The 17,315-nt window shown below is 41.1% G+C and overlaps 2 protein-coding genes across 3 annotated transcripts in view; both read right to left on the bottom strand.

Annotated features, from left to right (window-relative positions):
- Nucleotides 1-2,584: 2,584 nt before the first annotated feature.
- LOC306835461 (uncharacterized protein) lies at nucleotides 2,585-6,785 on the bottom strand. The gene is made up of 3 exons (XM_079362007.1): nucleotides 6,159-6,785; nucleotides 4,102-5,001; nucleotides 2,585-2,835 (listed from the first exon to the last, which is right to left on the bottom strand). The coding sequence occupies exons 1-3, from the start codon at nucleotides 6,349-6,351 to the stop codon at nucleotides 2,771-2,773; spliced, it is 1,158 nt and encodes a 385-aa protein (XP_079218133.1). The 5' UTR covers nucleotides 6,352-6,785; the 3' UTR covers nucleotides 2,585-2,770.
- A 4,560-nt stretch (nucleotides 6,786-11,345) lies between these two features.
- LOC306835459 (uncharacterized protein) overlaps nucleotides 11,346-17,315 on the bottom strand; it is a gene marked incomplete at its 5' end in the record, with an annotated part of 30,529 nt that continues 24,559 nt past the window's right edge. The window contains 2 exons of one of the 2 annotated variants that reach the window (XM_079362005.1): nucleotides 11,346-11,395; nucleotides 11,648-11,731. In XM_079362005.1, coding sequence (XP_079218131.1) covers nucleotides 11,706-11,731 — 26 coding nt within the window. In that variant the 3' untranslated portion in view covers nucleotides 11,346-11,395; nucleotides 11,648-11,705. Of the gene's footprint in view, nucleotides 11,396-11,647; nucleotides 11,732-16,091; nucleotides 16,343-17,315 lie in introns of those variants that run through there. The other variant, XM_079362004.1, reaches the window with a different exon arrangement.

The raw sequence follows: 17,315 nt of genomic DNA, 5'->3' as shown, positions 1-17,315 counted from the left end.
AGACACAAACGTCCACAGTCTACGGTTTAAACATGGGCCCAATCTCAGTTCCCTTATTTGCATCGAGTGTCCTCCGAGTTGTCTCCTCCTCGTATTAAACTCTGCTCATGTTGAGAAGTTTCACTGAAGTCTGATCTGCTGCAGCGTCCAATCAGTGAGTGATATACGAGAAGGGGGCGTGTCCGTCAGTGAAAAGACTTCCGTGAAGTCAGCTCTCGTGTCTCCTCGGTCATCGCTCCTCGGATCAGCCTCCTCTCTCCTCGATCCTCTTTCCTCCGTTTGCTATAAGAGCTTTGGGACGATCCTCAACATGGCGGCTTTGGAACTACTTCTGGTTCGACCGAGGACCGAGGAGACTGCAAATAAGTAACTTAGGATGTACCCATGGTGGGGTTTTTTGTTTACTGTTGTAACACAGGAAGTGACGATGCTTTCAACCAATCAGCGGACTGCAGTGTTTAGCTCCACCTTTTTTGGGTTGGCTAGATGTATAAAAACACTGGATGACTCATGCGGGATTCTCCTAAAACAAAAATACTCTTAACTCCATGAAATATTGACGGATTTACAAACGGTTCGCTTTATTACAAACCTTATCATACGTGGGTATGACACGTGATGTTTGTACAGGTTGAAATTGCCGTTTTGTTTTTTGAAAAACAACTTAATTGTGAAACATAGTTGTGTCCAGTGTTGAGCTTTGCAGCTTCACCAGCAAGGAACTCGGAGGATTGATGACAGAGACGGAACTTTTTCTTTAGCCTTTCAGCATGTTCATTTCACCGGCTCTCATTCCGTGGCTTCTCCCTTGACACACTCTGTGCAACTGCGCAATACAAGTTCTAGACGCGATCAGTGACAAGAAAATGTGATGACGTAATATGCGTACATATCACCCTTGTACCATACAGGGGGCTTACAGCATATCTCATATGTAAATCAAAATACATCACTGTAACTCAGTTAATAACAACAGAAATACATAAAATGACAACTGAGTACACAAAACTTAAGCAACAAAAGCTTATCTCAACAAGACTGAACACTGTAACTGTGTGTGTTTGATTAGAAATAATACAGTGCGTGTTTGTGTGGACATAAACAGCTGTTAGTCTGACTGACAGCTGAACGTGATCAGCTGATGTCGCGTCTCATGTCTGATAAAACTGATTACTTCCTCTGTGCATCTCTGGTGGGCGGGACTAAGACGCAAGTGGGGGAGACAACTTGGCGGACACTCGGTGCAAATAAGGGAACCGGAATTCACCTTATGGTGCGATGACCTGAGGGGCCTAGTTGTAAGAGTTCTGTGATGGAAACTGGAGTGAAGCCATGAAGGGCTTTAAACACAAGATATTTACGTGTCTATTCAATTCAATTCAAAAAACTTTATTTGTCCCCGGGGGGCAATTCAGGGCACACAGAGCAGCAAATAACGACAATGCAACTATAACAACATTTAATCTATAAACAAGAATAAAGTGTAAAAGAAGAATAAGTGTCAGTATGTTAGTGTGTTAGTACAGGTTCGAATCCAGTCACAGAGTTAGATACGAAGAGCAGCAGAGAGGAAAGTTAAAAACACACAAGTCACAGTTAGATACAGAGGGCAGCTTCGACGTGAGCTGTAAAAAGACATGCATGTATCAGATGAAAGCAGACATGTGAACAGGTGTATATGATGTAAACATGCAGTAGACTGTTGAAACAGGTATAAACAGAACTGTAGAGCAGAAAAGATATAAGTGGACAGTGATCGGACTAAGATGTGATCAGACATGATACATGTAATGAACAGACGAAACAGAACTATAGTGCAGTAATAGACTATAAATATAATATATAACTACAAGCTATATGCAGATACTACATAATAAAGTGATAGTGGTGCATAGCAGGAAAACAGCAGTCTAAATATATACTAGCTCTGTGTAAACAAGATGAATACTGAAGAATAAAGTGACCATAGTGCTGTGATGGATACAATATAAGACCTGATATCAGACAGAATAAAGTGGAGTAGTGCATTGAGACCATAAATGAACATAACTAACAGAATCAAGTGGAGAATCACAGAGCGTGTGAGGGGTCCTGCTTGATCCGACCAGTTAACCTGAGTGTCTGCTGCTCATAGATGGTCGACAGAGTTCTAACAGGAAGTCCAATGATCTTAGAGCAGACCGTGGCTGCAATATGACGCTTTTTGCATCACATGAAGAAAACTTTGTACAAAGGTGTCATATAAAATGTATCTGAAATCTCTTAGAATTCTATATGCACAGCCTATCGGGTGTTTTGTTTTACATCATTTCTCTCCCTCTATTCTGTTTCTCACTGTTTGTACATGTGGGAAGAGTCACCCAGGCTCTGTCTCACAAGATTCCATCTCCTTCTCAGCCTTGGGAGAGGGTAAATAGTCTCGTAGGGCCTTTTTCTCACACAAGGAGATATATTGTGCCCTGCCAGTTGGGCAGTGGCTCTGTGGTGATGGGGAGTGCACTGTGTAATCTGATGGAAATGTGTGGAACAAAAAGGGTTTTTTTTACATACAAAGCAAAATAAATACAACATATTTGAATAAGTGTTTCAGAATGCAGAATTTATTTCATCATGTGACTTTGTCCGCTGAAAAGATCAAACAGAAGAAGACTTTTTTTGGAGACCGTTTTGTGTTTTTTACATCTGAACGTCGTTAAGATATGTCCGACATTTTTTGATAGATTCGTACAGGAAATAATCGGCATTACAGACATTTTGAATTTTCCTTCCTTCACAAACAAGCATGTGACGTTTGGAACAATCGCTGAGAGACCTTTTTTATAAAAATATGAACAACTCTATGGTTTCTCTCATGTGTGAACTGCCAGGTGGTGTTTCAGAGTTTCATTTCCTAGAAATATTTTACCACAAACTGAACAACTAAATAGTTTCTCTCCTGAGTGAACTGCCGAGTGTTGCCTTAGGGTGTCATTTTTTGCAAATCTTTCACCGCAAACTGAACAGCTAAATGGTTTCTCTTCTGAGTGAACTTCAGAGTGTTGCTTCAGAGATACATTGGATGCAAATCTTTTGCCACAAACTGAACAGCTACATGGTTTCTCTCCCGAGTGAACTACAGAGTATTGCAAAAGATTTCCATTGTGTGCAAATCTTTTGCCACAAGCAAAAAAATGTTTTACAAAGTGAAGAGCTGTTTTTTTAGGCACCTCAAAAGTTTCACTCCTGTCTGAATTCCTTCTCTTTTTGTGGTTTCTTTTGTCCGAAGCTTGTAGCACAATCAGAGGCGCTGACTGATATTTTAGCTGTATTACAAAACACATTACTCACAGGTACAGCTTTGTTTTGCGCAGGGTTCAAATCTTCCTGAGGATTCCTGGAGCCCTCCAAAACCCAACTTGTGTCATCTGTCTTTGATTCAGTGTGAAGTGTTGTCAGGAGTATCTGGGATGTCTTTGTTTGGCAGAAGTTTTAAACCTTCCTGAGGGTAATCTCTCTCCTCCCAATCAACTGAATAGCTAAATGGTTTCTCTCCTGAGTGAACTGCCAGGTGCCGTTTAAGATTGTCATTTCGTGCAAATCTTTTACCACAAACGGAACAGCTAAATGGTTTCTCTTCTGAGTGACCTGCCATGTGCGACTTCAGATTTCCATTTTGTGTAAATCTTTTACCACAAACTGAACAACAAAACGGTTTCTCTCCTGAGTGAACTGTGGAGTGTCTCCTCAGAAGACCCTTTCTTACAAATCTTTTACCACAAACTGAACAGCTAAATGGTTTATCTCCTGAGTGAACTGCAGAGTGTCGCCTCAGACTTCCATTTTGTGCAAATCTTTTACCACAAACTGAACAACTAAATGGTTTCTCTAAAGAATGAACTGCAGAGTGTTGCCTCAGATGTTCATTTTGTGTAAATCTTTTACCACAAACTGAACAGCTAAATGGTTTATCTCCTGAGTGAACTGCAGAGTGTCGCCTCAGATTTCTATTTAGTGTAAATCTTTTACCACAAACTGAACAGCTAAATGGTGTCTCTCCTGAGTGAACTACTGAGTGTCGCCTCAGACTTCCATTTCGTGCAAATCTTTTACCACAAACTGAACAACTAAATGGTTTCTCTCCTGAGTGAACTGCAGAGTGTTGCCTCAGATGTCCATTTCGTGTAAATGTTTTACCACAAACTGAACACTTGAGGGGTTTCTCATCTGTGTGGGTCTTCATGTGCATCACAACAGCTGCTTGGGAAAAAAAACTTTTTTTACAAAGTGAACAGCTGAATTTTTTGCAACTCAAAAGTTTCACTCCTGTTTGGATTCCTTTTTGGTTTTGTTGTCCGGAGCTTGTAGCACATTCAGAGGAGCTGACTGACATTTTAGCTGTATTACATACCACATTACTCACAGGTACATCTTTGTTTTGCAAAAGGTTTAAATCTTCCTGATGATTCCTGGAGCCCTCCAAAACCCAACTTGTGTCATCTGTCTTTGATTCAGAGAGTGAAGTGTTGTCAGGAGTATCTGCTATGTCTTTGTTTAACAGAAGTTTTAAACCTTCCTCAGGTTCATCTCTCTCCTCCCAATCACCACTGTCATCAGTATCAGATCCAGAAAAGTCTGAAGTCTTGTCAGGAGTATCTGACTGTAAATGACTGTCTGGATCAAAGTCTCTGCCTGGTTCTGCTCCTCCACAGTCCTCTCCGTCAGCTTCTGTTTTTATATGCTGTGTGTCTCTGCTCTCTTCACTTTGGTTTTCATGAAGCTGTGAGGACTGAGGTTTCTCTTCGTCTTCTTCCTCCATCTTCACGGGGACAAGTTGGAATGTTGACATGCTGATATCAAACTCCTCTGGCCCTTGAAGCTGCTCTCCTCCCTGTCTGCCCCACAGTTCCTTCTCTTCATCTTTAATTTGTGGTGAGTTTGGTGGCTCGCTCTGGTCCAATCTAGGGCTCATATCCTGCTGCTCAGGGGAAACCTCGTCTTGACTCACCACCAGCTGCTGCACATCTGCGAAAACAGTGAAATACATAAAGTTATAAAAACCTGAATTTACTAATCAGATGAAACCACTGATAGCACTACTTTATAGAGGGTATGCACGAGATGTCTCAGTGGGCGGAGTCACTGCACTTCAAGGCAGCGAGTGACAGAAAGCTCATAGTGGTGTCAGGAAGCAGCACATGGCTTTATGTCTTTTCTGTAATGAGGGGACCACAGGGCTCAGCGATCCATCACTCCACATCGATGCTTTGATTGGCTGAAACAAAGATTCAATCGAATCGGTGTAAACATCAATACATGACATTTTGAAGACGCGCCTTTAATTTGAGATTCATGTCAAAATTCAATTCAACTGTGAACTGGAACGCCCCCTGAAGTTGTATTTACTCGTCGGAAAGTCGGAGCAACTTGGAGTAGCCTGAGTTAGAATCCAACATGGCTGCTACGTGCATCAACAGTACTTTAAGCTGTAACTACAGTGTTTATTAACCGTTTGTTGTTGTTTTTGTGTGATTAAATCAAACACACCGACAGTATCGTGACAGTTCTCTCTGTGGACGTGCTGTCATGTCGTTTTGTACACAAACTATCACACAAGCCGAGTCCCATTCCAGCAGCCGCAGCCTTTGTGGGCTGCATTGTCAGAACGATTGCGTCACACCGGCGTGATAAGTTCTGTCCCAATTCAGCCGCTCCTTCAAATGCAGCCGAGAAATGCAGCCTTCTTTTCCCCGATTTGGAGGCTCCAACGGATGGATCTGTTGCAGCCTTCCCTTCCCAAGATGCATTGCGCACAAGGGACATTCAACATTAATGTTAACAACGGCATCCAGAATAATGTCTGATAAAAGGTTGAAAATGGCACTGGTCTTGTCAGCCCTTGGTCTTCAGTGGAAAAAACAAAGAAGAGGCGAAGGCAACAGATAAGGAGAACCCGCACTAAAGGGTGAAAGCATGGCTAACAGAGAGATTCCTCTCACCAACCGCGCTGAGTGGTCAGCCTGCAAATAATACTGAATGCGGCCGTAATCCGTACGCAGTTCCTGGAGGAAACAGTGACATTCACAGAGCAGTGTTTGAACCTAAAACTACAAAGTTAATCAAACAAACAGGTAATGTTCACATTTGACTAGAAATTAAGAAGCATAAAAAACAATACAAACCTAATCTGTGTAGGCAGACTCTCGGATTGAAAGCAGCATCCAGCAGGTGGAGTTGTTGCTTCGTTTCCCGTTTTAATCGACAAATTTCCTCCTCATATTCTGCTTTTGTTCCTTCAAACTGCTCCAGAATCTCTTCAGCAGCTGCAGGCAGTCTCTGCTCGGTGAAAGCTCTCAGTAACTCAGCTTCAGACATTTTAGAAAAATCGCGGCAACTTCTCCCCTAAAACTCCGTTTATATTTCAAACTGACAAAACTGAGGTGTTACCTTGGTTACCTTACCCATAGATATATCTAAAGCCCCCTTTCCACACACCAGTCCGGTACGGATCAGTACAGTTTGGTTCGATGACGCCTGATCCCGTTTGTGTTTCCTCAGCCACGCGCGTGCAAGCTGTATGACGATAGCAGCTAACAGCTAACCGCTAACTACTATACTCAACAAAGGAGAAAAACGCTACACAAAAAAACCAACGATGGAATATATCCAGCAGTTTATCCACTTTGTCACGAGCATGTGGATCTTTATAAAAGAGAACTCAATCAAGGTCTGTTTCAGAGAAGGCTGTGTGCCTCGAGGAGAAATAAAAAGACACAAACGTCCACAGTCTATGGTTGAAACATGGTGGGGTTTTTTGTTTACTGTTGTAACACAGGAAGTGACGATGCTTTCAACCAATCAGCGGACTGCAGTGTTTAGCTCCACCTTTTTGGGGTCGGCTCGATCGTAGATGTATAAAAACACTGGATGACTCATGCGGGATTCTCCTAAAACAAAAATACTCTTAACTCCATGAAATATTGACGGATTTACAAACGGTTCACTTTATTACAAACCTTATCATACGTGGGTATGACACGTGATGTTTGTACAGGTTGAAATTGCCGTTTTGTTTTTTGAAAAACAACTTAATTGTGAAACATAGTTGTGTCCAGTGTTGAGCTTTGCAGCTTCACCAGCAAGGAACTCGGAGGATTGATGACAGAGACGGAACTTTGTCTTTAGCCTTTCAGCATGTTCATTTCACCGGCTCTCATTCCGTGGCTTCTCCCTTGACACACTCTGTGCAACTGCGCAATACAAGTTCTAGACGCGATCAGTGACAAGAAAACGTGATAACGTAATTTGCGTACATATCACCCTTGTACCATACAGGGGGCTTACAGTATATCTCATATGTAAATCAAAATACATCACTGTAACTCAGTTAATAACAACAGAAGTACATAAAATGACAACTGAGTACACAAAACTTAAGCAACAAAAGCTTATCTCAACAAGACTGAACACTGTAACTGTGTGTGTTTGATTAGAAATAATACAGTGCGTGTTTGTGTGGACATAAACAGCTGTTAGTCTGATTGACAGCTGAACGTGATCAGCTGATGTCGTGTCTCATGTCTGTTAAAACTGATTTCATCCGTCCTCTCTCCTCAGCTTTGTTTCCTCTGTGCATCTTTGGTGGGCGGGACTAAGACGCAAGTGGAGGAGACAACTTGGCGGACACTCGGTGCAAATAAGGGAACCGGAATTCACCTTATGGTGCGATGACCTGAGGGGCCTAGTTGTAAGAGTTCTGTGATGGAAACTGGAGTGAAGCCATGTAGGGCTTTAAACACAAGCAAGATATTTACGTGTCTATTCAATTCAATTCAAAAAACTTTATTTGTCCCCAGGGGCAATTCAGGGCACACAGAGCAGCAAATAACGTCAATGCAACTATACAACATTTAACCCATAAACAAGAATAAAGTGTAAAAGAAAAATAAGTGTCAGTGTTAGTGTGTTAGTACAGGTTTGAATCCAGTCACAGAGTTAGATACGAAGAGAAGCAGAGAGGAAAGTGTCAAGATGTTAGTACAAGTTAAAAACACACAAGTCACAGTTAGATACAGAGGACAGCGTCGACGTGAGCTGTAAAAAGACATACATGTATCAGATGAAAGCAGACATGCGAACAGGTGTATATGATGTAAACATGCAGTAGACTGTTGAAACAGGTATAAACAGAACTGTAGAGCAGAAAAGATATAAGTGGACAATGATCAGACTAAGATGTAATCAGACATGATACATGTAATGAACAGACGTAACAGAACTATAGTGCAGTAATAGACTATAAATATAATATATAACTATAAGTTATATGAAGATACTACACAATAAAGTGATAGTGGTGCATGGCAGGAAACAGCAGTCTAAATATATACTAGCTCTGTGTAAACAAGATGAATACTGAAGAATAAAGTGACCATAGTGCTGTGATGGATACAATATAAGACCTGATATCAGACAGAATAAAGTGGAGTAGCCACGGTATTCAATTAAATACCGATTATTAATTATTAATGATATTAGTATTCAAGTAACTCATTTTGAGACTGATATTTTGTAATATTTTGGTTGTTCCCTGTTTACAGGGTGGTGCCCCGCGGTTTATTAAATACAGTTTAATAACAATTATTGATTTAGATTAATAATTAAATAAACTTATTTTGACAACTAAATGTTACACCATAAAACCCAACATTACCGTTGGTCAGGTATTCGCTCCTGAAAATCCCCAACATCAGATAGGGGCTGCTAAATCTTGTTTGGGGATTATTGTATACAGAGGGGAGGGGGGACAGCGGGTGTGTATTGTAACTAATGTCTTGTGTCCTGCCTGTCTGTATACTGCTACTGGATGCCTTGAATTTCCCTCGGGATTGATAAAGTATCTATCAATCTATCTACCGCAAACTGAACAGCTAAATGGTGTCTCTCCTGAGTGAACTGCCATGTGGTACTTCAGACTTCCATGTTGTGTAAATCTTCTCCACAAACTGAACACTTGAAGGGTTTGTCCCATGTGTGGGTCTTCATGTGTACCACAAGAGCTGCTTGGAAAGAAATACTTTTTTTTTTTTTTACAAAGTGAACAGCTGTTTTTTGTTGCAACTCAAAAGTTTCACTCCTGTTTGGATTCCTTTTTGTTTTTGTAGTTTCTTTTGTCCAAAGCTTGTAGCACATTCAGAGGCGCTGACTGATATTTTAGCTGTATTACAAAACACATGACTCACAGGTACAGCTTTGTTTTGCACAGGGTTTAAATCTTCCTGAGGATTCCTGGAGCCCTCCAAAACCCAACTTGTGTCATCTGTCTTTGATTCAGTGTGTGAAGTGTTGTCAGGAGTATCTGGTATGTCTTTGTTTGGCAGAAGTTTTAAACCTTCCTGAGGGTCATCTCTCTCCTCCCAATCAACTGAATAGCTAAATGGTTTCTCTCCTGAGTGAACTGCCAGGTGGCGTTTAAGAGCGTCATTCCGTGCAAATCTTTTACCACAAACTGAACAGCGAAATGGTTTCCCTTCTGAGTGAACTGCCATGTGTGAATTCAGATTTCCATTTTGTGTAAAGCTTTTACCACAAACTGAACAGCTAAATGGTTTCTCTCCTGAGTGAACTGCCCAGTGGCGTTTAAGAGTGTCATTTCGTGCAAATCTTTTACCACAAACTGAACAGCTAAATGGTTTCTCTTCTGAGTGAACTGCCATGTGCGACTTCAGATTTCCATTATGTGTAAATCTTTTACCACAAACTGAACAACAAAACGGTTTCTCTCCTGAGTGAACTGTGGAGTGTCTCCTCAGAAGACCATTTCTTGCAAATCTTTTACCACAAACTGAACAGCTAAATGGTGTCTCTCCTGAGTGAACTGCCATGTGGTACTTCAGACTACCATTTTGTGCAAATCTTTTACCACAAACTGAACAGCGAAATGGTTTCTCTCCTGAGTGAACTGTAGAGTGTTGCAACAGATTTCCATTTAGTGCAAATCTTTTCCCACAAACTGAACAGCTAAATGGTTTCTCTCCTGAGTGAACTGCAGAGTGTTTCCTCAGATGGCCATTTTGTGTAAATCTTTTACCACAAACTAAACAGCTAAATGGTTTCTCTCCTGAGTGAACTGCCAAGTGTCGCCTCAGATCTCCATGCTCTGTAAACTTTTTGCCACAAACTGAACAGCTAAATGGTTTCTCTCCTGAGTGAACTGCCAAGTGTCGCCTCAGATTTCCATTTTCTGTAAACTTTTTACCACAAACTGAGCAGCTAAATGGTTTCTCTCCTGAGTGAACTGCCAGGTGGCATTTAAGACTGTAATTTCGTGCAAACTTTTTACCACAAACTGAACACTTAAAGGGTTTCTCCCCTGTGTGGGTCCTCATGTGCATCACAACAGCTGTTCGGGAAGAAAAACTTTTTTTACAAAGTGAACAGCTGATTTTTTTGCAACTCAAAAGTTTCACTCCTGTTTCAATTCCTTTTTGTTTTTTTACTTTCTTTCGTCCGACAGCTTGTAGCACATTCAGAGGAGCAGACTGATATTTTAGCTGTATTACATTCCACATTACTCACAGGTACATCTTTGTTTTGCACAAGGTTTAAATCTTCCTGAGGATTCCTGGAGCCCTCCAAAACCCAACTTGTGTCATCTGTCTTTGATTCAGTGTGTGAAGTGTTGTCAGGAGTATCTGGTATGTCTTTGTTTGGCAGAAGTTTTAAACCTTCCTGAGGGTCATCTCTCTCCTCCCAATCAACTGAATAGCTAAATGGTTTCTCTCCTGAGTGAACTGCCAGGTGGCGTTTAAGAGCGTCATTCCGTGCAAATCTTTTACCACAAACTGAACAGCGAAATGGTTTCCCTTCTGAGTGAACTGCCATGTGTGAATTCAGATTTCCATTTTGTGTAAAGCTTTTACCACAAACTGAACAGCTAAATGGTTTCTCTCCTGAGTGAACTGCCCAGTGGCGTTTAAGAGTGTCATTTCGTGCAAATCTTTTACCACAAACTGAACAGCTAAATGGTTTCTCTTCTGAGTGAACTGCCATGTGCGACTTCAGATTTCCATTATGTGTAAATCTTTTACCACAAACTGAACAACAAAACGGTTTCTCTCCTGAGTGAACTGTGGAGTGTCTCCTCAGAAGACCATTTCTTGCAAATCTTTTACCACAAACTGAACAGCTAAATGGTGTCTCTCCTGAGTGAACTGCCATGTGGTACTTCAGACTACCATTTTGTGCAAATCTTTTACCACAAACTGAACAGCGAAATGGTTTCTCTCCTGAGTGAACTGTAGAGTGTTGCAACAGATTTCCATTTAGTGCAAATCTTTTCCCACAAACTGAACAGCTAAATGGTTTCTCTCCTGAGTGAACTGCAGAGTGTTTCCTCAGATGGCCATTTTGTGTAAATCTTTTACCACAAACTAAACAGCTAAATGGTTTCTCTCCTGAGTGAACTGCCAAGTGTCGCCTCAGATCTCCATGCTCTGTAAACTTTTTGCCACAAACTGAACAGCTAAATGGTTTCTCTCCTGAGTGAACTGCCAAGTGTCGCCTCAGATTTCCATTTTCTGTAAACTTTTTACCACAAACTGAGCAGCTAAATGGTTTCTCTCCTGAGTGAACTGCCAGGTGGCATTTAAGACTGTAATTTCGTGCAAACTTTTTACCACAAACTGAACACTTAAAGGGTTTCTCCCCTGTGTGGGTCCTCATGTGCATCACAACAGCTGTTCGGGAAGAAAAACTTTTTTTACAAAGTGAACAGCTGATTTTTTTGCAACTCAAAAGTTTCACTCCTGTTTCAATTCCTTTTTGTTTTTTTACTTTCTTTCGTCCGACAGCTTGTAGCACATTCAGAGGAGCAGACTGATATTTTAGCTGTATTACATTCCACATTACTCACAGGTACATCTTTGTTTTGCACAAGGTTTAAATCTTCCTGAGGATTCCTGGAGCCCTCCAAAACCCACCTTGTGTCATCTGTATTTGATTCAGAGAGTGAATCTGCTATGTCTTTGTTTGGCAGAAGTTTTAAACCTTCCTCAGGTTCATTTCTCTCCTCCCAATCACCACTGTCATCAGTATCAGATCCAGAAAAGTCTGAAGTCTTGTCAGGAGTATCTGGCTGTAAATGACTGTCCGGATTAAAGTCTCTGCCTGGTTCTGCTCCTCCACAGTCCTCTCCGTCAGCTTCTGTTTTTATATGCTGTGTGTCTCTGCTCTCTTCACTTTGGTTTTCATGAAGCTGTGAGATCTGAGGTTTCTCTTCGTCTTCTTCCTTCTTCACGGGGACAAGTTGGAATGTTAACATGCTGATATCAAACTCCTCTGGCCCTTGAAGCTGCTCTCCTTCCTGTCTGCCCCACAGTTCCTTCTCTTCATCTTTAATTTGTGGTGAGTTTGGTGGCTCGCTCTGGTCCAGTCTAGGGCTCAGATCCTGCTGCTCAGGGGAAACCTCGTCTTGACTCACCACCAGCTGCTGCACATCTGCGAAAACAGTGAAATACATAAAGTTATAAAAACCTGAATTTACTACTCAGATGAAACCACTGATAGCACTACTTTATAGTTGTGCTATCAGTGCCACAGTTCTCTCCGTGGACGTGCTGTCATTTCATTTTTGTGCACAAACTATAAAATAAGATGAGTCCCATTCCAGCAGCCGCAGCCTTCGTGGGCTGCATTGTCAGAACGATTGCGTCACTCCGGCGTGATAAGTTCTGTCCCAATTCAGCCGCTCCTTCGAATGCAGCCGAGAAATGCATCCTTCTTTTCGACGATTTGAAGGCTTCAACGGTTGGATCCTTTGCAGCCTTCCCAAGATGCATTGCACGCAAGGGACATTCAACATTAACACCACTGTGGCTGATTGTAGGAGACGAAAACAAACATTGAAATCTATTTGACGAGCCCTTCCCCCTCAGCTTGTTTCTTCAGGGTCAGATGGTGAAACTTTGGTCCAATATATTTGATCAACACAATGACATTCACACAATGACATTCAAACAAACAGGTAATGTTCACATTTTACTGGAAATTAAGAAGCATAAAAAACCAATACAAACCTAATCTGTGTAGGCAGACTCTAGGGTTGAAAGCAGCATCCAGCAGGCGGCGTTGTTGCTTCTTTTCCCGTTTTAATCGACAGATTTCCTCCTCATATTCTGCTTTTGTTGTTTCAAACTGCTCCAGAATCTCTTCAGCAGCTGCAGGCAGTCTCTGCTCGGTGAAAACTGTCAGCAACTCAGCTTCAGACATTTTAGAAAAGTCGCGGCAACCTCTCTCCCCAAAACTCCGTTTACGTTTCAAACTGACATTGCTGAGCTGTTACCTTGGTTACCGTACCCATAAATACGTCTAAAAAAAGCCCCTTTCCACACAGCAGTCCGGTACTGATCAGTACAGTTTGGTTCGATAAAGCCTGATCCCGTTTGCGTTTCCAGAGCCACCCGCGTGTAAGCCGTGTGAGGATAGCCGCTACGTAAATAGCGTCATGTGATAGCAGCTAATAGCTAGCTAATAAATTAAAAGAAGAGGAAAAACGCAACTCAAAAAACCCACGATGTAAGACATCCAGCAGTTCATCCACTTCGTCACGAGCATGTGGATCTTGATCACAAAACTCAATCAACCTTTGTTTCAGAGAAGGCTTCGTGTCTAGAGGAGAAATACAGACATAAACGATCACAGTCTATGGTTTAAACATGGCGGGTTTTTCTATTTACGGTTTTAACACGGGAAGTGACGATTTCTTCAACCAATCGGCGGACGGCAGCGTTTAGCTCCACCTTTTTGGGTCGGCTCGATCGTCGATATATAAAAAGTGCTCTTTATCTATCTATGGGCTCAATGTTCTTGACGTCACACCGAAAGGTTCCCAAAAAGTGGGCCGGTAGGGATCTGTTATTTGGTAATCTTTCTATGGAAACGCCGAAACGTAAACGTGTAAACTCGCACGTGCGATTTGAGAAGGTGACGCCGGGATCGGACGTGACGTCATTTGTTTTTAGCTGTTATACACACTGTTCATATATATCTATGGTTACACTTGGAGACACCGGTAGATCACCAAAAACAGCTTCAGTAGTCTTTATGAACCACAACTTGCTTTTGTTCACTTCTTCAAAGTTTTAATAACTTGAGACTTTAATCAAACTTTTTTGTTTTCATGGAGGATGAAGGTTATTACTGTGAGCGTACTGTGTATTATGGGCTTTATTAAACGTTTATAAAATGTGGAGGGATTCTGCAGATGAGTTCAGGTTTTTGTGGTTTTAAATGCGCCTGTGCATCATTCAATGTGGTTGAAACAAAGGCTGCACAACATGCTGCAGTCTCTATCACTGGGACCTTAATGAAGCCACACACACATCAAATATTCAGATTCACCTAGAAGTCCACAGCTAAAATGCCTTTTTATTCAAAGGTAAGTATGTTTGTGCTTACATATTTTTGTGTTTGCTCTTCATTGTTAGTCACTGCCATGTTTTTGTTGCTTAATTTGTTTACCTATATGGCAATAATCGTCGTAATAATAATCCTACTTATAGAGCACATTCAACCATCATAAGTTTGCAAGGTGAAAGGAAAAGTCAATCAAACAAACAGCTAAATGAAAAGTAAGGAGCAGATCACAGCCTCACTCTCCTTCTGTTGCACCACTGGGTCTTTAAATGAAACTATTGGAGTTTGTTACAGTTAGGGTCGCACATTATTTCCACGTTAACCCCTCATGTGAGGTTAATGTAAAGAGTGCCATTACTCGAGGTTTAGTCCTTTATGATTTAAAGCCTCACCTTATGATGTTTTAAGTGTAATGAAAACATAGATGATGCTTTAATAAAAGAAAAGAATATCAGGATCAACAGTACATGGTTTGATTAAAGGTGCTGGGAAAGGTGAAAATGTTTAGAACATTTTTGTAGATTTCTTTGTTTGAGGTCAAGATTTCGCTTGTTTTTATTTTTGAAGCTAAACATGCCCGTACTTTTTAAGGCAGAGGAAACCCAGAGTTTTGCAATATTCCTTATAAATAAATGAGAAATATCCAGATTGTTTCACACTGGGGATTAGAGGTTGTTTTTCTGTTTCCGGAAAGGACCGTGGTTTTCCACCAACTTCTTGTTCACCTCTGACCTGAGATCACATGACCACCTGACCATCTACAATTCTAAAATTTACTTAGCAGACGCTTTTATCGAAATAGCAACATACATCACAAAGTACAACACAAGCAAGCATCTAAAAGAAGTAACCAATGTCAGTAAGTGCAAACAAACAGCTTTGAATCCGATTGGACACACAGGTGCTGACAGGAAGTGACCAGAAGCAGAGCGCAACATTGATGGCAGTTCTTTATCGTTGACTCATCATCAGAATCTCCTTCAGCCTCGTCCGTCAATTAATTGGCAGCCGCTGTCAGTAAGACTAACAGCTGAAAATTATTTACTAGAATCTAAATGATGAAACTTTCTGACGATAAATAAGTGTAAATGTAAAACATGTTTGTGACTGACAGACTCCCTCTTCATCAAACTGTCATCCTCATCATCATCAGACATTCAAACAGTCTGAAGGATGATGAACAGAACATGAAGGATGTATTAATTTTATAGAAGTTTGCAAATCCTGTACTGCAAAGGGAACACATGTAAGGGCTATCTTCTGTGTATCAATATGTGTATCTCTTGTTATGAAAATTTTACTCCATGTGTACTATATGCGTTGTACAAAGGTCTCATATAATCTGTAATATAAAATGTATCTGAAATGTCTTAGAATTCTACATGCACAGCCTATCGGGTGTTTTGTTTTCCATCACGTCTCTCCCTTTATTCTGTTTCTCACTGTTTGTACATGTGGGAAGAGTCACCCAGGTTCTGTCTCACGAGATTCCATCTCCTTCTCAGCCTTGGGAGAGGGTAAATAGTCTCGTAGGGCCTTTTTCTCACACAAGGTGATACATCGTGCCCTGCCAGTTGGGCAGTGGCTCTGTGGTGATGGGGAGTGCACTGTGTAATATGATGGAAATGTGTGGAACAAAGAGGGTTTTTTTTTTTTTTTTACAAACGAAGCAAAACAAATACAACATATTTGAATAAGTGTTTCAGAATGCAGAATTTATTTCATCATGTGACTTTGTCCGCTGAAAAGATCAAACAGAAGAAGACTTTTTTTGGAGACCGTTTTGTGTTTTTTACATCTGAACGTCGTTAAGATATGTCCGACATTTTTTGATAGATTCGTACAGGAAATAATCGGCATTACAGACATTTTGAATTTTCCTTCCTTCACAAACAAGCATGTGACGTTTGGAACAATCGCTGAGAGACCTTTTTTATAAAAATATGAACAACTCTATGGTTTCTCTCATGTGTGAACTGCCAGGTGGTGTTTCAGAGTTTCATTTCCTAGAAATATTTTACCACAAACTGAACAACTAAATAGTTTCTCTCCTGAGTGAACTGCCGAGTGTTGCCTTAGGGTGTCATTTTTTGCAAATCTTTCACCGCAAACTGAACAGCTAAATGGTTTCTCTTCTGAGTGAACTTCAGAGTGTTGCTTCAGAGATACATTGGATGCAAATCTTTTGCCACAAACTGAACAGCTACATGGTTTCTCTCCCGAGTGAACTACAGAGTATTGCAAAAGATTTCCATTGTGTGCAAATCTTTTGCCACAAGCAAAAAAATGTTTTACAAAGTGAAGAGCTGTTTTTTTAGGCACCTCAAAAGTTTCACTCCTGTCTGAATTCCTTCTCTTTTTGTGGTTTCTTTTGTCCGAAGCTTGTAGCACAATCAGAGGCGCTGACTGATATTTTAGCTGTATTACAAAACACATTACTCACAGGTACAGCTTTGTTTTGCGCAGGGTTCAAATCTTCCTGAGGATTCCTGGAGCCCTCCAAAACCCAACTTGTGTCATCTGTCTTTGATTCAGTGTGAAGTGTTGTCAGGAGTATCTGGGATGTCTTTGTTTGGCAGAAGTTTTAAACCTTCCTGAGGGTAATCTCTCTCCTCCCAATCAACTGAATAGCTAAATGGTTTCTCTCCTGAGTGAACTGCCAGGTGCCGTTTAAGATTGTCATTTCGTGCAAATCTTTTACCACAAACGGAACAGCTAAATGGTTTCTCTTCTGAGTGACCTGCCATGTGCGACTTCAGATTTCCATTTTGTGTAAATCTTTTACCACAAACTGAACAACAAAACGGTTTCTCTCCTGAGTGAACTGTGGAGTGTCTCCTCAGAAGACCCTTTCTTACAAATCTTTTACCACAAACTGAACAGCTAAATGGTTTATCTCCTGAGTGAACTGCAGAGTGTCGCCT

The sequence above is a fragment of the Symphodus melops genome (assembly GCF_947650265.1).
Source record: "Symphodus melops genome assembly, chromosome: 15".
NCBI classification, from domain to species: domain Eukaryota; kingdom Metazoa; phylum Chordata; class Actinopteri; order Labriformes; family Labridae; genus Symphodus; species Symphodus melops.
Note: the sequence above shows the minus strand (reverse complement) of the source record. Positions and strands in the feature narration are given on the sequence as shown.